We start from the raw sequence: 23,093 nt of genomic DNA on the forward strand, positions 1-23,093 counted from the left end.
CGGAGGCAGGCGGAAGATGAGAGAGGGCGTGGTATCTGTATTGATTTATGGCGCAATAGCCAATCGTGAATACGTGCGAGGCAAACAAACTCAAAATGACCGCCAAAGAAAATGCAACATTCGTTCAACCCAATGGTCATATATTCGAAATGTTGAAATTGAAGATAATGAACAAGTCAAGTCCAAAAGCCCTCACCCATACCTACTTCCCTCGGCCTTTGTGGGGCTTTTGCTGACCAAAAGATAATCTACTCAGGCACACAAACGATCTTAACTCGTGAAGGATCGCTCGCTTTACCCGATGAGGCTAAAGAGAGTGCAAATGCGTGATCAAATTTACATTATTATCGACGAGCCGCCTTGGCCAAAGGACCCCAGTTTTCTCGTGGGTTCATCTGGTATCGTACATACTTCTGTTCTCCACGTCTGCGAGCGAGACGTGCCAGGCTCTCATCAAAGACGAGTGTCTTACGTAGCTCCATTTCACTGGGAACGGTGTTGTCTTCCCCGCTCTGTGCATTTGCGGAACTGGCTTCGGCAGGCTCGGATGGGTTCTGTTCTACACCCTCCATCGCAGAGTCGTCTTTGGCTGTCTCCTCTGTAGTCTCAGGCTTCTCCTGTCCGATGATCCCAGCATCAGTCAGAATCTTCCATGCTGCTGAGTTTTTCTTGATGCTGGATTCCTTGATAGGCGACTTTTGACGGATCCATTCCGTGATCACCCACCAGATTGTGGACCACGGGGCATCCGTCTTGATACTTCCTGGTCGGCAGTGGCTTCTGGCGGTACGGTAACCCAGATGTATCAACGCTCCTCGAACCATATCCTCGCTAGGTGTCACACAGCTCACCACATTAGCCAAACGACTTGGGATGATAAAGAAAGGGTAGTTGTCGATAGCCGCAAGCTGAGCATCCTTAGGATCCACAGGCTCCTTGACCTCAGGACCTGGTAGGTTCTCCTCCAGAGCTGTTCGCAGCATGCCCTCAAGTCTGGGCATCGTGCCATAAATAGAACGGTCGGCGTTGGGGATCTGTTTGAGAAGTCTCTCGATAAACTCCTTAGAGTGAATGTGTCCACCGTACATGGGACCGTTGATGTGCATTTTTAGTCCGCAGTGCTCGCAATGTCGGTCGGCCGATGGACCCTGCGCCATTGTGTGCTTGTAAAAGGCGCCATTGCCCTTCTTATTCGGTGCAGGCTTGCTCCTCAACATACGTTGTGTTTCCCAAGCACCGCATCCTGCGTCACAGCTATAGACCAACATAGTCTTGGAGGCGAGGAATTTAACCGATTGGGGCGACTTGATCACCTTGATGAAGAACTTTGTGTAGAAGTCGATGGAGAGCGAGAGAAGAGGTTCAATCGTCAATCCGTAGCGGGCTGCGGATGTGGCCACAGCGTTTAGAACGAGTCGCAGACCAGCCTCATGAGAGTGCATGCCCTTGATAGGAATTCCACCATACAGCGCAAATGTCTTTTCGCAATAACTGTGTCCTGCCCACACCGCACTGTCTGTGCAAGTGATACAGAGAAGACCTCCATCATCCTTCACTGATTGCACAGCGGCGTCAAAGAATGGCGCAGCGGTACCATAAGGATCAAGATCGATGACATCAAACTTGTTCGCCTTGCCTGGACTTCCTGCCTTATCTCTGCTCGATAGATCGTCCGCAATCCCTCGGTACATAAGCGCAAGCGCATCACCTTGAGTGACATTGATTTTATCATCAAGCCCGTTGTGCTTGGCATTCATCCTGATCGAATCGGCAGCTGTATCCGACAGATCATTGGCCTTGACGGAGGTGACAAAAGGCAATTCGTGGGCATATCGGAGCGCTCGCAATCCTGACGCAGACAGGGCGTCCAAAATACGGAAAGCGGGCTTATATTCCTTCTTTGGCTGAGCAGGATCGGCAACATCGGGGTTTGCAGCCTCTTCAGTCACTTGCGGTTCATCCTCAGGTGCGGGTTCTGCGGCATCCTCGTTGGGCTTTTGAACATCGTCGCCGCGCTTTCTCTTCTTTCCTTGCTTCTTCAGTCTTGATTCATATTGCTCCTTTCTCTTCTCTAGGGACATTTCGCCGTATGTCTTGATGGCGAGGACAGACAGATCGCGATTGTACTGCTGGATGGGATTGTAGAAGACCTGCTGAACCTCCCCGCGATCCTCGCCAATCTTAGCACCTTGCGGCACCAGGATAGTCGCCTTTCCCTCCGTGATAGTCCTGTACTCCTTCCCCTCAACGGTCACAGTATCCGTCTTGACGTTGTCGTTCGCCATTTTTATCGTGGTAGTCGAAAATTGGCGAAGCGCAATGGTTTTGTCGCAAAAGGTTGGGTGGTTGCGATTTGAATACAGGATCGGGAGACGAGTCGTGAGATGCGCAATAGCACCGATGCCAAGCTTCGACCCTGTTTTCCAAACTCTGCGAAGCATATAATCGTGTTGCTTGAAAAGAGTTTGCATGGCTAGCGACCTCATGGTCGAACTTGAACTAAAATTTAAGAAATTCTGCCGCCCACGATGCGTTCATGAGCGAATTTGGCAGGCGGTGAAGATCTGCGCGTACTACATGATGTGGTGGAAAGCTGCCGGTTAATGGACTTCATTGACACGCAATAAACAGTATTCTAATGGAAGTTCCGCTGCGAATTTCAACAAAAGCGACGTCTAATTCTAGATTTAAATATATTTCAGGGACTGAGCTACTAATGTTAGAATCTTTGGATGAGCTATTTGGCTCTCACAACTGAAATCAATGTCCTTACTCAGATGTACTGATATGGAGATCAATGCCAACACATATCAACAATAGACTCCGTTACGTGATGACAATTGTCCAATTGTATCTCTGATGCTTCTTGAAGGTATGTGTTCTAAAACATAGTTGATCACCTTGTTGTTGTGTGTACGTAGTTCTGTACCGTCGTATACGGCAGATACGTCCACCTTTGTCGAAACCAACACTCACAAACACATAGTATCGAGGATTAATTCACTAAATAGATTCATAAGAATTTACTAATCAATTATGTTATCGAAAATGTCACCTAAGATTTTGTGTGTCTTTTTGGCTATTGCGGCACGTCGGTTCAGGGTAGGTTGTGTCGACTTGAAAAATTCCCCTCTTCGTGGAGAAGGATCGACAAGCGAGCTTGGTCTAGACTCGAAGTCTCCAACTCTCCAACAACTCTCCATGGAAATGGATCCATAGCAGGTGGAGGGGTTTGATGCTTGTGTCGCACATCAACATCCGTTGTTGCGCGGCTCAGATCATGCCTGTATATGCTTCTCAGGAGGATAAGCATGTATATAACGGATATAGCATTTCTCACTGCATGACTCGAGACTTGGCCAAGAATTGAGCGGTCAATCACTCGTGCAGTTGTCTCCGTAGAGTTAGCTAGGCTCGTTATAGGATCGATCGATAGATTAACAAAAATCTCGTTCCTTTCTGCCCCCAAAAGCTTGAACTTTTGCTGATCAAGGCACAAGAGCCCCGAGCGTTGCCCTAAAAGGCCCAAGCATTAAAGTAAATTAGCGCCCCGTCATCTCGACACTCGGAGCGGGGCATTGATTTGGGGCATCCATGGGGAAAATTTTGGATTGCAATTGAATGACGTAGGTCACGGATTAATAGCTTGAAACCAAATTGAGGGACGAAGAAAGAGCAAAAGTTTGGATGATATACATGCCCAACAAACTTCATTTCTTAGGTACTTAACACTCAAGGACATCTGTATTCCCACCAACAACCACTCAGTCTTGCCCTGTCAATCAATTCCTCATCAAGACTAGAGAGCCGCACTCGGAATATTCCCCTCACCTCCCTCTTCCATGCCTTACGAAGCTTCCCCTGGCCTGTCTTGGAGGCGTCGGGATGGATCATGGTTTGGCTCGGAGACGTTTAAAGCTAGGCCAACTCCGTCTAAGGCACAGCATCTGCACTCGTATCCCGTTGTCTGAATATCAAGGAGCTAGACCAGGAACATCATGGTTGGCACCTCGCTGAAAAAGCCAATTGCTTGCTCCGTCCTCTGTTGACCATGCGTGATTTGTTCAGTTGTTGTTTTTGTTGGCTGCCTCCCCCTTCGCCCGTCCAGCCCGTCCAGAGCTAGGGACTTGTTGTACGTTGAGTTTCATGCAACCTTTTCAAGACTACGACTACCACGAACAACAGCTTGGAATAGCAAAAAGCCGGTACTCCCGGACAGCCAACCTAGTTCCCCGTCTTGACCGCCAAAAACAACATCCAAGGTCGTACACAGCTGGTATCTAAAGCATCTGACAGGCCGGATGGGATAGAATACCTAGAATAGAGTAGAAACTAACCCAATTGCTTCATGGTGATGCAGTTTAACCGTATGTACTAAGGAGGCACTTAACGTACTTGTTGAGCTGTCCAAATTCGGTTACGTGAAAATGACTTATAGATAGTGGTTTGTTTTTTATCCTTCTTTTTCTTCTTCTTTCGTCTTTTTCTCTCTGTTGTAGACGAAACTCTTACTTCCTTCGTTCCTGCTCTGTCTCTTCCTCGTGTCCTTCACCTCGTCAACCCCATACTCCAATCTCACCCTCTTTCCAAAAACAACTCGCCCGCCTGTGCCTTAGTCTACTTACTCCTAGACACATTTTTTCTCTCCCTTGTTCAATATTTGTTTTCCTTACCAACCTACCTTACCACCGATTCGAGTCCTGTCCCCTCTCCCTTATCTCTGGGATATTCTGTCCCTCCCGTCGCTCGCTCTGGTCGTCGATCCCGCTCGATAACCCAGATCCCAGATCCCTGAACCGAACCGAACGAGCCCACTAAAAAACTACTCCAGTAGCGCCTACGGAGCTCCTTGACCTCCGCCCCCACCAGCTTAACTTACCTACTGTGGACGCGAGCCGTTAGCCATCGATCGGTAGCTCCACTGCGACAGGCACGTTGCGTAGTGTAAAGCGGTTCCTTGGTTACTGTCGTGTCAGTACCTGACTGACTGAGCGAGCTGAGCTATTGTCTTGTCGTTTCGCGGGGCACGAAGCTCTCGCTCTTCTCTTCTCTCATCATGAGCCCACCACACACCATGACATCCAACGAGGTTTATTTGCTGCCGCTCAACGATGATGGCTCACCTCAGGTGCAGGGCGAATACATCTATCTCGCTCCCAGGTCTCAGGAACCTATAACGGTTCGCTTTGCCATCGAGGGTACCTCGTCCATCTGTCGTCACGGCAGCCTTTGGGTCAATATTCCCGACGAAGGCGCCGAATTTCGCCGCGATCATTTTCGCGAGTTCAAGTAAGTTCTGAACCTTGTCCCAGATCGATCGATCACTTTTGGAGCCATCGAGGCCGTTTCGACGTTATAAGATGAAGTCCAACCAGGACTAACACAGACACATCACAGACTTACACCCGATTTCAACCGCACACTCGAAATCTCCATTCCCATCCACCAACCTGGTGCCTATGCCTTCTACACCACTTATGCCGAGCTCCCTGAGCTCAAGAAAGAGCTAAAAAACAGCTCTGAACAAAAGGAAAACCTCAAAAAGACCCCTCTTTACTACATTGATGTTGCGCCGAGACTCAAGCTTGATGGCCGGCCCTTGCCGCTGCCTGCCTTGTCCATCTTCTCTGTCATTAGCAAGTTCATGGGCAAATACCCCAATGATTGGGAGCGCCACCTCCATGGCATCAGCGATCGTGGATACAACATGATCCATTTTACTCCTCTTCAAATCCGCGGTATATCCAACTCTCCATACAGCTTGTATGACCAGCTTGGCTGGGACCCAGCCTGTTTCCCCGCTGGTGAGGATGATGTACAGAAGATGGTAGAAAGTCTCGAACGCAACCATTCCCTGCTGAGCTTGACGGACATTGTTCTAAATCACACAGCCAACAACACCAAATGGCTTGAGGAACACCCTGAGGCTGGTTACAATCTGCTCACTGCCCCATGGCTCGAGTCCGCTTACCAACTCGACACAAGTCTCTTGGAGTTGAGTGACAATTTAGCGAAGCTCGGACTTCCCACCGACGTGAAGTCCACTGATGACCTGATGCTCATCATGGACGCCATCAAGACCGAAGTCCTCGCCAAGATTAGGCTATGGGAATACTACGCACTCGATGTTGACCGAGATGCCGATGAGGCAATCAAGGCGTTTTCAAAAGGTAGTAAATACAGCTCTGATGACACCGCGGATTTCGAGAAGAAGTTGGAGAAAGCCAAATCTGGGTCGGTTAAGGAGCAGGTCGATTTCTTCAGGGAGGTCGGTTTGGCCGGCACTGACCGAATGGGCGAGCGCTTCCGCAAGCGCGTGAAGCCTGACGTCGCCGCAAGCTTCTTGGCAGGCTCTTCTGACGAGAGTGCTGCTAGGGCCAAGATCGTCGAGATTTTGAATATCCTCAATGTTGACTTCTACAAGGAGTACGACGCTGAAGTGGATGATATACTCCAGCAGATCTTCAACAGGATTAAGTATGTTCGACTCGATGAACATGGCCCTAAGCTTGGTGAGATTAACAAGGAGAACCCCTTGATTGAGCCTTACTTTACTCGTCTGCCTAAAAACGACACAACATCCAAGCTCAAGCCTGAAGAGATGGCCTTGGTCAACAACGGATGGGTTTGGGGAGGCAATGCACTTGTTGATAATGCAGGCCCTGACTCAAGGGTCTACCTTCGCCGAGAAGTCATCGTCTGGGGTGACTGTGTCAAGTTGCGATACGGTTCAGGGCCCAAAGACAACCCTTGGCTGTGGGAGCACATGACCAAATATGCTCGCACACTCGCCAAGTACTTTGCCGGTCTTCGTATTGACAACTGCCACTCTACCCCGATTCACGTTGCTGAGCACATCCTCGACGAGGCACGCCGCGTGCGGCCTGATCTATATGTAGTCGCCGAGCTGTTCACGGGTTCTGAAGAGATGGACTACGTATTTGTGAAGCGTCTTGGTCTCAGCTCACTCATTCGTGAAGCCATGCAGGCATGGAGCACAGCTGAACTCAGCAGGCTTGTACACAGGCATGGCGGTCGACCTATTGGAAGTTTTGAGGTTGATGAAGTCTCCAAGTCGGATGTGCGCACTCCATCTAGCAGCCCGACAAGACTCAAGAATGGTGACACAAATGGAAATGGGCCGCGATCCAGAGAAATTATTCGAGCGATCAAGCCCAGTCCTGTACATGCTCTTTTCATGGACTGCACTCATGATAATGAGACACCAGCACAAAAGCGTGATGCTCGTGACACTTTACCCAACGCTGCTCTTGTCTGCATGTGCTCCAGTGCTACTGGAAGTGTCATGGGTTACGACGAAATTTACCCCAAGCTCGTGGATTTGGTCAACGAGACTAGGCTTTATACATCTGCCTCTTCCGGATCAAAGCCGATCAAGATAGGAGGCGGTGAGGACGGCATTGGCGGCATCAAGAAGCTTCTCAACCAGATTCACACTTTGATGGGCAAGGACGGATACGACGAAACTCATATCCACCACGAGGATCAGTACATTACTGTTCACCGAGTACACCCTGAATCCCGCAAGGGTTACTTCCTCATCGCACATACTGCCTTCCCAGGCTATGGTAACGGAAATGGCGACTTTAGTCCTGTTCATCTTACTGGTACCAAGGCTCGACACCTGGGCAGCTGGATGCTCGAAGTTGACGCTAGCGAAGAGGCGACGAGGCAAGCGCTCAGCGACAAGAAGTACCTGCGTGGCTTGCCTAGTCGGGTCAAGGATGTCCCCGGCATTCGAATGGAAGTCAACGGCGACGACACCACCATCACTGTGCGTGACAGGTTCCCCCCGGGAAGTATCGCCCTATTTGAGACCTGGATCCCCGCTGCCGAGCATTCCTCGGGCTTAGACAACTATGTCACCTCGGGAGCCAAGGCGGCGTGGAGTGAACTCAGCTTGTCTGATCTCAATTTCCTCATGTACAGATGCGAAGCTGAGGAACGAGACGAGAGCGATGGCCGAGACGGTGTTTACGATATTCCTGGACATGGAAAGCTTGTCTATGCTGGTCTCCAGGGATGGTGGAGCATTCTCAAAAACATCATCAAGGAAAACAACCTGGCTCATCCATTGTGTCAAAATCTTCGCGATGGTGAATGGGCTCTAGATTTCATTCTAGCAAGACTACAGAGAATCAGCGCTACTCCCGGAAACCAGGCAGTTGCTGAGCCCTTGAAATGGCTACAAGAGCGATTCGAGGCGATCCGGAAGATTCCCAGTTTCCTGCTTCCTCGATACTTTGGTCTTGTCTTGCGCACTGCGTACATGGCAAGCTGGGAGCGGTCACTGCAGCTTATGAACGCCAGCGTGCGAGACGGCCAGTGGTTCCTGCAAAGCCTAGCCATGGTCAGTGTACAGCAGGTCGGCTATGTTAAGTCAGCATCTTTGTGGCCCAACAAGTTGGTTCCCTCTCTGGCTGCTGGTCTTCCCCACTTTGCTGTAGAATGGGCTAGATGTTGGGGTCGAGATGTGTTTATCGCTCTCCGTGGACTTCTTCTTGGCACTGGTCGTTTTGACGACGCCAAGGAACATATCCTCGCGTTTGCCAGCGTGTTGAAGCACGGTATGATCCCCAACCTGCTCAGCAGTGGCGACGCGCCCAGGTACAACTCTCGAGATTCAATTTGGTTCTTCCTCCAGTGTATCCAAGACTACACACGATTTGCTCCCGAGGGCCTGGACATCCTCAAGGTCAAGGTCAAACGTCGTTTCCTACCTTATGACGATACTTGGTTCCCTACCGATGATGAGAGAGCATACTCCAAGGAGAGCACTATTGAGGAGGTGATCCAAGAAGCGCTCCAAAGACATGCTACCGGAATGAAGTACCGGGAGGCCAATGCTGGTCCCCAGATTGATTCCCAGATGAAGGATGAAGGCTTCAACCAGGATATTCATGTTGACTGGAACAATGGTATCATCTTCGGTGGCAACCAAGACAACTGCGGTACCTGGATGGACAAGATGGGCGAAAGCGAGCGGGCAGGCTCCAAGGGTGTCCCCGGTACTCCTCGCGATGGCGCTGCCATTGAGATCACCGGTATGCTGTACAGCACTCTGGACTGGCTTGCTGGACTCCACGGAAAAGGCAAATATGCGTACGCGGGTGTAGAGAAATCTGATGGTAGCTCTATCTCGCTCGCTGACTGGGCCAGTCTTCTCAAGGCCAACTTCGAGCGATGCTACTATGTTCCCATCTCGGCTGAAGATGATTCCAAGTACGATGTCAACACTCCTATCGTCAACCGTCGTGGAATCTACAAAGATCTGTACAAGTCTGGCAAGGAGTACGAGGATTACCAGCTGCGTCCCAACTTTGCTATCGCCATGACCACCGCACCGGCCCTCTTTGACCCTGATCACGCAATGCATGCTCTGTGTGTTGCAGATGAGGCTCTGCGGGGACCTCAAGGAATGGCAACTTTGGACCCTGCGGATCTCAACTACCGTCCTTACTACGTCAACAGTGAAGATAGTGATGACTTCGCAACAAGCAAGGGCCGTAACTACCACCAGGGACCTGAGTGGATCTGGCCCACTGGATTCTTCCTTCGAGCCCTCCTCAAGTTCGACCTGAAGAGGAGAACAACAGCCGAAGATCGTACTGAGGCTTTCCAGCAGGTCACCAGAAGACTGGGTGGGTGCAAGAAGATGATCCAGGAGAGCCCCTGGGCTGGTCTTCAGGAGTTGACACAAAAGAACGGCGAATACTGCGCCGACTCTGTAAGTTTCCTTGTGTTTCGAACAAATTGTCCACGAATGCTAACAATTACACAGAGCCCCACACAAGCCTGGTCGGCTGGTTGTCTGATTGATTTGTACATGGATGCTGTGGAAGAACAGAATGGGGCATAGAATGGCTTGAAGAGAAGGACATGATGATGATGATGAGTCTTGAGGACCTGGGCGTGGGCTTGAATCACACATACAATACCAAACTATTATAAGCATTCTCCTGATTAGGTTAATAACAAACATCTTTAAGCGTCGAATACATGAAACTTTGTTGAGCCTCATTGCCTACTATCAAACAAGTTGTTGAAACGTGGAATGTTGCTGGCGACGTCATCCGAACCCTACAGAAAATACGAATGTGACATAAACATCCTTGCAACATTTTTAGATACGTTAATCAAAGATCGTGCAAGTCGCTATTTACCGAACAAGAAAACGAAGTTGTTGCGAGTTGAGCATTTCGCTTCGCATGTGGGTGGATTTTATATATGCTGTATCAAGGATAGACTGAATTGAAACCCTCCCTCTTCTTGTGTGCCCAGGGAACTCGTAAAGTAATGGAAAATATGTCAAATAAATAACCAGATAGAATTTCCGATCTGGCCTAAATAAAAACAAAATAATACTTCAATTCCCCCTCATTGTTGCAATTGTCAGCGTTGTATTCCACAGATGCATGTCAAAGAAGTTCCATGGCAACAGTCACCGAAAAAAGGTCAAACAGAAACAACAAATCGTGAGGATGCGCCACCCGTATTCTTTCCTCCAAACGCCTGATTGTACCGTAAAGCAAAAACGCCACTGAGGGAAACAGCAATTAGACGAACCAAAGCATCGGCCGCGGACCACAGAAAACGTTGCAGACGGTATTTCTCAACCGTGATCAAATCCTGATCGTCTGCACCAAATGCGTTTGCAGCCTCATCGATTGCTGGGTATAATCCGCCCAGGTATAAAAAAAGAATCAAGGGCAGTCGATGATATCAAATAGAGCAAGGCCGTATAGGTGATGAATGCGCGGTCTATGTCGTAAGGCGGACAGTACTAGGTCGAATTTTCTTTTTCATTGGAACTTGGGACATGGCAAGGAGAATCGTTACGAGGTCGGAGAAAGGCGTTAAAGTCAAATGGTGGCGATGGCCATCATCATGTTCGGTCGCGGACGATCCATCGCTTCTTCTCCTTTGGTTCCTCTTCGACAGTACCGGCGGCGGCGGCACCGGCAAGCATGAGGCCGTGCGAATTTCGGTTCGATTCGTCGTCGTAGGGTATGCCACCCTCAGAGGCCTCCATACCGGGACCCCAAGATGGTCGCGAGGCGGAACCAGAATGCTTTTGAATGAGATGGGATTGGCGGTCCTTCTTCTTAAGGTAGCGGCGACGCCAGATGCAGGCACCGACCCAGATGGCGGTGATGCCGACAACGAGAACGACAATCATGATGACCCACTGCCAATGGTTTGAGATCCTATATTCGTGTTAGAATAGGTCATGAGGCCTTGGTAAAGTAAGGTATGGACGTACCAGTCACCACCACCCTCGTTAGAAACCCTTGAACCAGAGGTCGATGAAGAGTCCCCGGCCGTCGAAGCTGTTGAACCCTGTCCAGTTTGTTGTGTCGATCCTGCATTCGTCTTGGTCGCGGTACCACACATGCTGCGAAACCACCCAGCGATCGAGGAAAGACCCTCTGCACCACATGCATCATCACAAACACCTTGGGTCGCGGTCTTGAAAGCGGCGACTCGTTGGTCGAGACAGAAGCATGATGTATAGGCCTTGGGGCCGGCATCAGCGGCTACTTGGGGTGGAACACAGGCGCCGTTGGCATCGTAGAGGGGACCACAGGCGGCGGCACATGCTGGAAGGATTTGTTGGTTGTTGAAGGGAACGATGGTAGTTACTGGGGGTGCGGCTGCTCCTTGGTCGGCTGCGAAAGTCGTATGTTAGTATGAGGGGATTCGATGTGTGCGTCGAGACGGGATAGGAATGATGACGCACCCATTGTAACGGTGAATTAAAGGTTAGCAAAAACCCAAATCGAATCGGTTGAAGTTGTTGGAGCGACAAAAAACGAGCGACGAGGCCGTATGGGTGAAGTTGAAGGACGTTAAACAGTACAAAAAAACGAAAGACGACGGGACGGTTAAGGTTGTGTCGGTTCCACCGGAGCGGACGGCCCAGTCCTTTGTATGTCTGTGGTACAGTACAGTGAGGATTAGAGTTGGGTTGGAGGGAGGCAAGACTTTCGGGCTTGGTCTGTCTTGTTTTTTGTCTTGTCTTGTCCGCTGTTGTCAGGTTCCAAAAAAGCCAAGGCTGGCTTGCGTGCACTATTGAAGAGTCGTGTCGTCACCCAAGCCACTATGCGAGGTGGAAATAAACAAGAGTACGACGACCCAACCACTTATTTGTTTATGCAGGTGCTGGAGATGGTTTAGTACAAGAGATGGAGGGGAAGAGCAATGAGATCAGACGATCACGGGAGGTAGTCGAGTGAGGTTCAAAGGAAAGAATTAAATCCTTTGTTGATTGATGATGGGATAGATACGAATGGCTGGGATGGGATGGGACGGGGGATGGGCGGGAAGAAAGAAGTGGGTGGGAAGGCGCAGCAGAGGTACATATGTAGGTACTTCAGTGCACAACAGCCTGCAGCCGGGGAAAAATTGGGGCGAATCACTCACTGTCAGCGGTAGAATCAGAGAACCCGAGTACCTCAGCAGTGGGGTTCAGGGTCGTTTGAACGGTGGAGGTAGTTGTCTCGTCTTTTGGAGCCCGACTTTTTATTATTATTATTATTATTTTACTGGGTACGATCCAGTCCTTAAGCGATAGAGAGGGAGGAAAAGAAAAGAAAAGCAGGAGTTGGAATTGAAAAGGAAATGACAGAGCAACGATAGGGAATGCAAGAGAGATGAAGACTTGATTTCTTGCTTGCTTTGCTGTAAAGGGAAGCAAGCCAAAAAAGATACTGTACAAGAAAAAGCTGGGAAACCTTGGAAATACAACATACGCGTCCGTCCGTTAAAACTCTAGGCGGTTGTTTATCAGCCAGTGATAATGCATGCCTAGGCCGGGCCATGAGTGCCGTGCTTTACGAGTGAAGCAATCGAAAGAGACTAAGAAAAGAGCGCCAAGAGACTTGGATCCCAAGTATCTACGGGAAGGCCGGAGGTCATCTCGATATGGCGTCGGTACTTGGGGCCTATGTACCGTTATTATCTAGATTCAGGTTCATGGTATTTGCATGGGTGGGTGGTCATGGATGGATGGTATCACGCGGCCAAAAATTCAAATCCAATGGCCTGGCCTTGGCGCAGCTGGCCTGGACAAGACTTTTTGTTTGTTTTTGTACTTGCGACAGACAGAGAGGCCACTCCTAAAATATCATCGTGCATGATAATATCGTTTCCCCCCCTTTTGTGTCTTTTATTCTGGTGTTGTTGACAACAGCTGTCTTGCATATTTGTTTTGTTTCCATCCTGTCCTGTCCCTTGCACGGCAAAACGTCTGAGAGCGTCTCAGTTTCAGCGTGTCCTGTCCTGTCACTGTATTACCTACATAAAATACAAGTAAATTGGAGACTTTTTGTATGCAACGGTAAGAGATGGCTGGCTCGCAGTCAGTAGTCTAGTATGATGTACAGAGTAAATTCTCAAATATATATAGAATCGCGTCCCTCTTTTGGTGCCATTATATGAAATCATATCCGGTGTTAATTATTTACTTTACAGCGGTACAAAGCGCTGGAGAATCCATAGTTCCATTCCATCCATGGACTTTTTACTGACCCAGAGCCCGAGGCTAGACCAGTAAGCGGAGCTGCGTGCCTGAAATAGTCCCTCCCCACCTGTAGCATCATTCTCAATTGGTCCATTTTGGGTTTCTCCGTCATTGCAATTTCCGAGAGTGCCTCTTTTTTCCTCCCCTCCTCAACAAAGAAAAGATACGACAGTTCGTCGAGTTTACTATTATCAGAAAACGGCAGGTCAATCATCTTGATCATTCAAGACCCCTGCCAAGAATTAACTCATTCTCATCTACGAGTATGGTATCGTATGCTGCTGATGTGGCACAGTCAGACTCTACGAATACGTACAACCTGAAGTTAAAATAATACGAGAAAATTGCATTAGATGCTTGGCGATTAATGCGTGTCCTATTAACGGGCATGACAATGAATGACAAGCACAAAGATGATGGATCTCACCATGAACTTTGCACAGCAACTGCATTAGTACTCATAGCTTGAGCTTGGACGGTTCAAAAATGACCCTTTTATTGTCACCACTATAACCGTGACAGCTAGGCTAATCTTGGTGGGGGTCTTGGTCCACTACACCAAAAATTGCCAAGATTTCCCTCGACAGCAACATTTTAGGACCTCATCTCGTCTCATACCAAAGCCTGGCGATGAAAACGACGTACCCTCACGAATTCATCCTGACCGCCACACTTGGCCATTCCTCATACCGAAATACTGATTCAAACAATGGGCACTTAGAATTAGGCTTTTGCGGAAACGGGATGAATTTGATAAAACATGTCTCGGACTAATAAATCATCTCCTATCTTGGCCTGATCTTGGTCCAAGTCGATCGATGATCAACAACAACCCATAATCCGATATCATCAGCGTTCCAATATCCTCCTCAACAATCCCATCTTTTCCTAAACCCTCGACATGTCAAAGAATGTCGTGCCATGAGATGCTAAGCGTCACTACATACAAATCTAGACCATATTGAACTCAGCTTGGCTTCATCGCGATTTCTCGCCTGGTGTTTAGATTCCACGTCCCGATGTCCGTGACCAACGCTTCTCGGCATTCAATCGCTTGAGCTTCCTCCATTGTTTGGACCTCTATCGTCTGAGGTGTCGAGGTAACTTGGGTCCGCTGGGTCCGTCGGTGTGTCAGATGGATTGAGAGCCCGGCTCGGATCGAGTGGGTTCCATGGGGGTCCATCGGGCCTGATGGGTAGATTCTCAAACCTGCCTCCTGCTGTTTGAGTGTTGTTCGTCCCATTTGTTGTTGGCTGCACATTGCCCTGTGGCTGTGTATTCTGCGAATGTGATCCAGATGGGCCAGCTTGAGACGGCTGCTCAGGGGCATCCGAACTCTTGGACGATGTGTTGTTGTTGTTGTTCTTGTCAGACATGGTTCGATTGCTCTGTGGCAGTTACTGAGATTTTGATATGAGGTGTGAATGGGGATGATAGAACAGGAGCTTTGTCAAAGTAGGCTACTAATCATTGTGTAGAGTTGTGATGATAACTTCATGAGAAGGGGACTCTACAATTTATAGCCGTAGATGATGGGAGAGCCGCTTGGCTCTTCGCTGTTTGTTCGTCTGTTTCTACAGCTGATGCTGTCTCTTCTCATCAAACTTCAGACCGATCAGCAGTGACATTCCCATGACTCCAGTGATCAAACAGACAATACCATGCACACATCTTGGCCTTATTTCCAGCCAGCAAAGAGCATACATTGGTTACACTGGGAAGACCTGGGATCAAGGTTGAAGAGATATCATCTGTGATTTATCTAGCAATCATCTCGTTTTGGGCCTATCTGATATCTGCGCAGACAGACTACTGCACATGCATCCACTTACACCCGAGATGTCTGCATTAGAGTCAGACATCATCCTGTACTGTTTGTTGTTTTCATGCGCAGTTTGGGGGTGGCCATAGATCAGAAAGTGTGTGTCCAATGTAGATAACATAGTCGTGCTCTCGACCATGCATCCACGAAACAACAAACTTTGGTCAAAACTGGTCCGTAATCGACAATGAGTCTCTCATCTGATCAATTCGGGCAAACGCTTTTTGCTGCTGTTCTCTCCGATTAAGAGTGAATTGCTGATTCTTTGGCATCAGCTCGCCCTTTGATATACAGTGTTTGATGGGATTGAATGATAACCACGACGAAAACTGACCGACTTGGACACAGCGTTACAATAACTCGACATCCCGTGGGGTTATTCGTCTGCGGGCTCCCGTCTATCTAATGTCAGTTGCCGGCACGATTTGGATTTATAATCCACCACTCACCAGTCATCTTGTTGAAAGCCAAAGTTTCATCATCATCTTTGTCGCATTGTGCTGCAGGGTTCACGAAACCAGGTATTCACAGATCTTGTGGGCGCGGTTACTTGCATCTCGAATCAGCCGGGGTAAATGAAACAGCTCTACTGCAACTTATTGTTTGCATTAAAGGAAAATGGCCTCAAAGCCGAGCAGCCGACATACTTCGGCTCCGCTACTGTTCTAGACGTTACACCGATAGTCCATGTGCCTTTTAGCGGACGACAATTGGCACAGCAAACTCACGGGACAAAGGTGTGATGCGGATACCCTTCAATATATGTAAGTCGCCGTGGATCGGTGCCGGTAGCCGCCTGTTAATGCATAAGCAAAGCGAATTAACGCATTCTCCGGCTTTAGACTCGTGATAGATTCGACTTCTTCGCTAACTCACCGCATAGGCCTACGTCTAGTTCAATACCCTCACAGTAGTGGCACCAAAGTATGAAGTAATTGTCATAGATGATAAAACAATACGAGTCTCGACTTAAGCGAGTTTGTTTGTAGAAGAGGTAGTTGAGATGATTGAGAAACATGGCACGGAATAGTGGGCGAAAGATTGAGGCCTGGATTTTTATGTAATGAAATAATTGTATTCCAAACAAAAGACTTTTAGACGATGGCCGCAAATATGCTTATTTTGGTGTAAGCATATCCTTTACTGCTCTGCTCCTGTGATTGCAACATTCTAGAAGACGTTTCCCTTGGTCTGCTGCTTGTCAATGGGCTTGTTACGCCAGACAAGGACGCAAACACAGATCAGAGGAAGGAAAGCGCAGCCGGCGATAACCATTTCACGTTGGACAACCCCGTAGGCATAAATAACAGCATCTCGGATAGGAGTGCCGATGGGGTCAGCCATCTGGAGTTTCATATCGCCGTAGAGTGCAGCAGTCTGGTTCTTGGCATCCTGAGGAAGAGCATTGTACATCTCCCTGGGCAGGTCGTTGGTCCACAGAGCGCCCGAAATACCAAATCCGATGGCCTGGCCAATGGAGCCAAACATGGAGTAGAGAGCCAGGACAACAGCAATCTCTTGGTGAGTGACTTGGGTCATGATGGCAAGAGGTCCACACATGGCCCAGATACCACCGCAAACACCATGGAAAACCTGACACATGACAAGGTACCCAATATCGTTTCCAGGTTGTCGGAAGTGAATGAGGAGAGCAGTGCCGAGCACACACCAGGGGATGCCAAAAACAGCGGGCCAGTAGTATCGCCCGTACCAACGAAGGAAGCTAAGTGCCGTGTTAGCCAAACAATCAGAATCAATTGCTGAAATGGTGAGACTTACAGTCCGATGAAAGGGGCGAGAATGGTCGAAGTGACAGAGAAGGCGTTGAGCGTGTATCCGGCAGTAGCAATACTGAGACCGTGAACGACCTGGAGGTATGAGTTGTAATAGGTGTCCCAAGCGAAGATGGACATGTTCAGGAAAGCACTGAGAAGGCAAGCACCAAGAATGGTTCTATCCTTGAGGAACTTGAAAGGAACATAGGGAACCTTGGCATACCACTTCTCCCAGGCAGCGAAGCCAACAAGGCAGACAATACCGACAACAAGCATGGCGATTATGTAGTCGGTCTTCCAGCCATTGGGCGCTCGTGTTGCAATGTTGAGTGGTGTCAAGATCAAAGAGAAGCCAGCAATAGTCAGGACCATACCGACAACATCAAACTCGACGAAATAGTGTTTGATGGACTCCCAAGCACTGCGCTGGCTCTTCTCAGGTAGGTAACCAAGCTTCTTTGCCTTGATCTCATGGTACATGAAGATGGCAGAGACAGGGATTGAGAAGAAAACCAGAATGATGCAAAACGAGCCAAAGGCCCACCGGTAAGTCGAATGCTTGTAGAAGAGGTCGGCAATCGTAGGCCCCCCAAAGGTTGAAGCAAGCCGAGGGCTCATGTATAGACCAAACATGATCATGCGATTTCGGAGAGTAGTCATGTCAGAGAGAACAACATCGATGATGTAGCTCAGACCGACGTGCCCAACCCAGTAAAAGGTGTGTCCAGCAGCATATGTCTCGACATTTTGGCAGCAAGCCTTCATTATCATTCCGACAATGATAATTAGAATCATCAATAGAAAGCCTTCGTTACGTCCACGGATATCGATGATCTTGGCAATGGCAAGTTTGGAGACTCCTGCAATAATACTTCCGAAAACGCTAGTAATAGCCAGCAGGCCGTGCTGGTTGAAAGAAGATGTGATATATGGCACCAGACTAGAATGAACAGCCTGGAGAAGGGTATCGACAAAGTTGACCAAGTACAGGCTATACCACTGTCAGCCTACCATTTTCGTCTCCGGTTGGACTACTGAAGACGACTTACAAGATGAAGACAGCCCACATTATACTAAGAGTCCAGACCTTGGTTATGGCCTCGACACGCCTAACACCATCTTGTTTGATCTCAGAGCCTTCGTCAGAGTCATCCTCTTTGTCCTTGATGGGGAAGTCATTGATGATATGGTCTTCAGACTGAATCTGCTTTTCGGAGCCACCCTGCGCTTGCGCGGGGCTGGTAGGAACGGTCATCTTTTATTTATCTAAACGTCTGAAGCCTCTGAATATTTGAGTACCCAAGACGGCGTTGAGACGAAGAAACGAGTGCACCAGTGGGTATTAGACTTGGTCGGGGCACTCAATACTTAAAAAGATGGATGTGGAGATGACAAACTGCAAGTCAGCATACTGAACATTACAGATTTATAGTCAGAGTTCCATTCTCCAGAAAACCCGTAGGAACATCTCTTCTCTTGTTTATCGGTGGCAAGGCAATGGGCCGAGCTGGTGATCCCAATGGGTCTGCAGGGATCATACAACTTACTATGTCTGTCCCGGATGAGCTGCCAGTGATCCGTCCGGAAGTCGGACTAATGCCAAGCGGGCCGGTACAGAAATAGTTCGCAGAAAAGTACCAGAAAAGGCCACTGATTCATGGTCCCTGTGCCACTGGGTGGACCGAAGGATTGAAGTGGAGTGTTTGCGGCATCGCAGCGTGGGTATGATGGATGAGAATCCCTTCCCATTATCAACCTGAGCTCCAGCGACAAGGAATTAATCTTCCTTGTCGTTAACCAGAGAGGACGATCACTTCGGTAATCAGATTAACACCGAACTCTGGCTGCAGCAGAGGCTGAGAGGGTCTTTTGCGACGCAGGGATGCTCTGCAGTTTCTTTTATCTGATCCGATGGTCCGATATGAAGAGGAGGATTCAATAAAGGATTAACACATCATCTGATCCAAGCCGAAGGAAATTAAGATCAATTGCATCGCGTCTGTAAGAGTTATCATCTGTCCAACTCCGGGATATGTTGTGGAATCTGAGAATAATCCGTTTGACATGAGCCAGCGACATAAGAGTCTCTATCGTCCGAGCGTACAATTTCTTGTCGGTGTAAACTTGCGCCCTGACAGATCCCTCTAAACACTTTGTCTGTGACGAAGCTTGCCCATTGATACTTCAGTAACCTCTTTGGTCGATTTGGCGTAAAACTAGCAAGATTTTCGTACGTCGTCTTTGAGCCGCAGTGGGTTTAAGATGAGGCGCTTCAGCCCTAGCGGATGCGAGAGGCAAGTTTGTTAGCGTCTTTTTTGGACTACGTACCAGCGATTATCAGAGATCAGATAAGATCCTTTAGGGACGACTTTTCTTAATTAGATGATGTTGTAATTCTTTTTATCTACAGTGACTGACATAAGCATCTGGTGTTTTGTATTCTGCGTGTCTGAATGATATTCATCGTAAATGGACCATATAGACCACATTTGAAGAGAAGGGCGATCTGAGACGTTGGTCTAGCAACGCCTTACACCTTATCGCAAACCAATAGGTAAATGCACATTGTTCCTGGCGTGGGTGAAGCTTCAATCTGGTCGCAGAGATTGTTATGGACTTATTTACTATGTAATATGTCAACAATCTCAGTCCCACATGGCATATTCCGACGACAAAAATCTTACCTGTGTCGTTACAATGCTGGGGCTTAAGGAGGGAAGAATGAAATGGGGCAAGTGGTAAGAGGCTGTAGGAACAGAGCAGGGTCTGTATTTGAAAACATGTCACAAGGTGCCCTATCTTTCTTGTATCTAAACTGAACCAGTATATGTAGCTGCTGGGCATCCATATTCTATTGTTCTGTAATGGCCGAATTCATGCAATAACTAAGTGGAAAACATGAGTTTAGTTCAAGCTATGGAAGCCGAGGCTGTAGCTAGTACTGTAGGATTGTGTCAGATATCAAAACCTAATAAAACTTAGCATTAAGCCCCAAGTGGCGACGTATGGTTAGTGGAATCATTTCCATGCCAGCCAGGGCTGAAGCGGCAGAATAGACACCCCAACGGAGTTGCAAGGCTACAAGGGTAGTGGAAGCATCCATACCATGCTGGGCCTAGAAGTACATGTAGACTGACCAGACTGGTTAATACCCTCGGGGCAAATATATCCAAAATCATTCAAAGAGAACTGGATATCGGAAACCAAGTACTGTGGAAGTATGCTCTCCTGATTTGAGATAAACTGGGACTGCAAATTAACAAAGTTTTAGAGACTATAATAGTTTTCAACTTCTGTTGGGAAGAGTAGGTACTAGAATCTTCTCATCTATCATCCGTGGACTACGGTAATATTGGAGGTTATTTCAAAGACAAATAGGGAGTTTAGGTTGCAGTATGTCTGATCATTGCACCATCAATGCCAAAATCTCATAGTATCAGGTGTCTAAAGATATCACTGACTAAACTGGATGTGTAAAAAAAAAGTTTGCTTCTTTATTGAACTTTACTTATTGTGACTTATAGCTGCAGAGTAAAGGTCGAATTCATATTTGACCACTAAACTTGAACTCAAATGAATAACCTCCTTATTCCTTACTTTACCACGAATTCATATTATACTGCTGAAAGATCTAATTCTTGTCTAAATCTGTAGTTCAGATAACCTCATTTAAAACACGGTGTTATGCACTGTTTTCATATTCTAAGCACATGCCAAGTTAGAAAGCTCAAGTTGTAACTTATCTTATTCGTCGATATTTTTGTCCACATTCAGATGACCTTTAGTACATTCTGTTAAAGGTTAACCAAACACCAAATGTTCAGAACTAAAGTCTAAAAACTATTCTCAGAATAGAGATTTACCTTTAGATTTGAAGAATCAAATTCTAGAAACTCTTGGGAACCCAAACTATGCTCGCAAGAAGCACCACTCTTAAACTTTCCAGATATCAGGTTAACATATAAATACATTCCATTCTGCACAATGCTACCAAAATTTCACTCCAACTTACACAAAACCAGTGAATCAACTCATCTCAAGAGAACCAACAGCAGTGACTCTTCATATCAGTTTATAAGCATAAATGATAAAGATGTCTCCCTCCCATCACGATTTCTTTGCGACTGTTCTAAATCCCGGACCAACACCAGTCAAGTGCGCTTCCCCACGGTCCGAAAACAAAGAACCTGGCGCTATTGGAGGCCTCGAGTCCTACGGGGCTATTTTCAAAAGCAAAATCACTCGAGACCTTATTCGGGCTGATCTTGACAATGAAAGCCTTCAAGACGCCTTGGCCATCCTCCTATTTCCTATCGCTGAACAAAATGCAGCCGTGCCATGCCTTATGGACCAGTGGGCAGCGCACAAGATACGCGATCCTTTTCTCGACATGAGAGAAGAGAACTATGATCTCTTTGCCCATATACGGAAGTTTTACTTTTTCACGTTGAGATATATCCAGGATTATATGATTAAGGCAACATCGTATTATCTCCCGCGAGCATACTGTGGGCTCCCGCGTCTTTCAGACTACGGAACGTTCTTCAAAAACGAATATCTTCAGAGCGATTTTGATATGGGCTCTTTTGGTGTGGTAGGTCGAAGGCGTCTCTTCTGGGCGTTCTGGAGATACGATCTTATGGGCAAAATTCGTCTCTACAAAGCAACAGTGGACAGCAGTTACACACCCCCGTGCCGGTTGAACCAATGAAAGGGTCGGCAGCTTCTCTCATGGGAAGATGAAGCCCTTCGGTGTGTTCAAGAATATGTTTCAGGTCTATATGCAGCCCACTACGCCCAATGGAACGGTATCCGACTACCAAATGATCGTACAGCTGATGACCCTTCACATCTATCATTCCCACCAGGACTCAGACCTGACTACCATTCGTTCTCAAGGTTGGAATGGACAAAGTTTCAGGCTAAAAAGTGGTCTGTACCTGAATTGCTAATTTACAAGCTTGAAGAGTATGGCTTCACCCTTTTGACAGATCTTGTACTCGACGCAAAGAAAGCCAAAGAGCATCGACAGGGGTCAGAACTACTCTGGAATTTTCTATGCGGGCTCAAAGATCTGGATTGCAGCAAGCCGGACGATGTGCATGGGATGTGTGCAACTACGCTTTGGGAAGACACGGAAAACGGGAGAAACGTTCCTGATCTTTGTGCCCGGATGATATGGCAGCACGATTGTATCACTGTTGAGGCCTTGGAAGGTTACAGACAACGCGCCTAGGTCTTTTTCGATGATGCACGAGTTCATCCCCAGCACAGGTCTTTGGTTAACCTTCCTGAGATACATATAAGCGCTCACCAGTCGGACTCCGAGCGTGGTAGCGATGTCGATGAGTTTGTCAGCATACCGAGATCGTTGTATGATGATGCCGACTCCTGGTTCAACATGTAAGCTTGTGGAAGGTACCTACTGACCTAGGTGTGTAGTTTATAGATACTAGGCATCTGCGGGTGAGGGTTTCGAAACGATCATGGTTGTTACAGGTTAGCATTACTTATAAGGGCGGTTGAAACCAGGTTGACACACTGTTAGTCACAGGACATGCATAAGGTGGTGACGTTGCTCAATGGCTTCTGTCTGACAGTTGAACTTGACTGTTGTTCTCCTTACTGTTTTCTAGATACTACTAATTTCTCAACCGATTTTTTTAATCAACATCGATAGTATCTCTTCAGCTACATAGAACAAGAGGTATTATTATGAATTGAATGAGTTAGACTTTAGGAATCGCTATACCTTCAAATACGTATTCCCTTCAGGGTAGATGATTTGCATGAATGTTGACTCAGCAAGCTAAGCTCATGTGGGTCTCTTCCTCACCGTCTCCGTACGTCATCGGTTATTATGCGATCAGGCGCGCCACAATCTAACATGAACAAGCTCAGCCTTGCATCTCAGCGCATCAACCGCTAAACTTCCCATCTACGAGTGATCATC

The 23,093-nt window shown here is 47.8% G+C and overlaps 6 protein-coding genes across 6 annotated transcripts; 2 read left to right on the forward strand and 4 right to left on the reverse strand.

The window, feature by feature from the left end:
• Positions 1 to 344: 344 nt before the first annotated feature.
• Positions 345 to 2,285, reverse strand: FGSG_13626 (uncharacterized protein; the record flags this gene model as incomplete). The annotated part of the gene is made up of 1 exon (XM_011329698.1): positions 345 to 2,285. One exon carries the CDS (start codon positions 2,283 to 2,285, stop codon positions 345 to 347), a length of 1,941 nt encoding a protein of 646 aa, XP_011328000.1.
• Positions 2,286 to 5,056: 2,771 nt separating this feature from the next.
• On the forward strand, positions 5,057 to 9,880 carry FGSG_09704 (Dextrin 6-alpha-D-glucosidase; the record flags this gene model as incomplete). The annotated part of the gene is made up of 3 exons (XM_011329699.1): positions 5,057 to 5,289; positions 5,398 to 9,748; positions 9,803 to 9,880. The coding sequence occupies 3 exons, from the start codon at positions 5,057 to 5,059 to the stop codon at positions 9,878 to 9,880; spliced, it is 4,662 nt and encodes a 1,553-aa protein (XP_011328001.1).
• Positions 9,881 to 10,206: 326 nt separating this feature from the next.
• Positions 10,207 to 12,296, reverse strand: FGSG_09703 (uncharacterized protein). The gene is made up of 3 exons (XM_011329700.1): positions 11,762 to 12,296; positions 11,285 to 11,690; positions 10,207 to 11,228 (listed from the first exon to the last, which is right to left on the reverse strand). Exons 1-3 carry the CDS (start codon positions 11,763 to 11,765, stop codon positions 10,907 to 10,909), a joined length of 732 nt encoding a protein of 243 aa, XP_011328002.1. The 5' UTR covers positions 11,766 to 12,296; the 3' UTR covers positions 10,207 to 10,906.
• Positions 12,297 to 14,276: 1,980 nt separating this feature from the next.
• FGSG_09702 (uncharacterized protein) lies at positions 14,277 to 15,030 on the reverse strand. Its single transcript, XM_011329701.1, has one exon. It carries the CDS (start codon positions 14,917 to 14,919, stop codon positions 14,590 to 14,592), a length of 330 nt encoding a protein of 109 aa, XP_011328003.1. The 5' UTR covers positions 14,920 to 15,030; the 3' UTR covers positions 14,277 to 14,589.
• A 1,505-nt stretch (positions 15,031 to 16,535) lies between these two features.
• On the reverse strand, positions 16,536 to 18,395 carry FGSG_09701 (uncharacterized protein; the record flags this gene model as incomplete). Its single annotated transcript, XM_011329702.1, has 3 exons — positions 16,536 to 17,088; positions 17,145 to 18,131; positions 18,190 to 18,395. The coding sequence occupies 3 exons, from the start codon at positions 18,393 to 18,395 to the stop codon at positions 16,536 to 16,538; spliced, it is 1,746 nt and encodes a 581-aa protein (XP_011328004.1).
• Positions 18,396 to 21,233: 2,838 nt separating this feature from the next.
• FGSG_09700 (uncharacterized protein) lies at positions 21,234 to 22,376 on the forward strand (the record flags this gene model as incomplete). Its single annotated transcript, XM_011329703.1, has 2 exons — positions 21,234 to 21,734; positions 21,864 to 22,376. 2 exons carry the CDS (start codon positions 21,234 to 21,236, stop codon positions 22,374 to 22,376), a joined length of 1,014 nt encoding a protein of 337 aa, XP_011328005.1.
• Between the last annotated feature and the right edge of the window lie 717 nt (positions 22,377 to 23,093).

This window comes from Fusarium graminearum, chromosome 4 (assembly GCF_000240135.3).
Source record: "Fusarium graminearum PH-1 chromosome 4, whole genome shotgun sequence".
Lineage (NCBI taxonomy): Eukaryota > Fungi > Ascomycota > Sordariomycetes > Hypocreales > Nectriaceae > Fusarium > Fusarium graminearum.

What these genes read in the sequence shown, in the direction of transcription:
- FGSG_09703 (XM_011329700.1), bottom strand. An exon ending in AACGAGGGTGGTGGTGACTG is followed by an intron (nt 11,229 to 11,284) that starts GTACGTCCATAC and finishes ACACGAATATAG; the next exon opens with GATCTCAAACCATTGGCAGT.
- FGSG_09702 (XM_011329701.1), bottom strand. Translation starts at nt 14,919, where the DNA reads ATGTCTGACAAGAACAACAACAACAACACATCGTCCAAGAGTTCGGAT.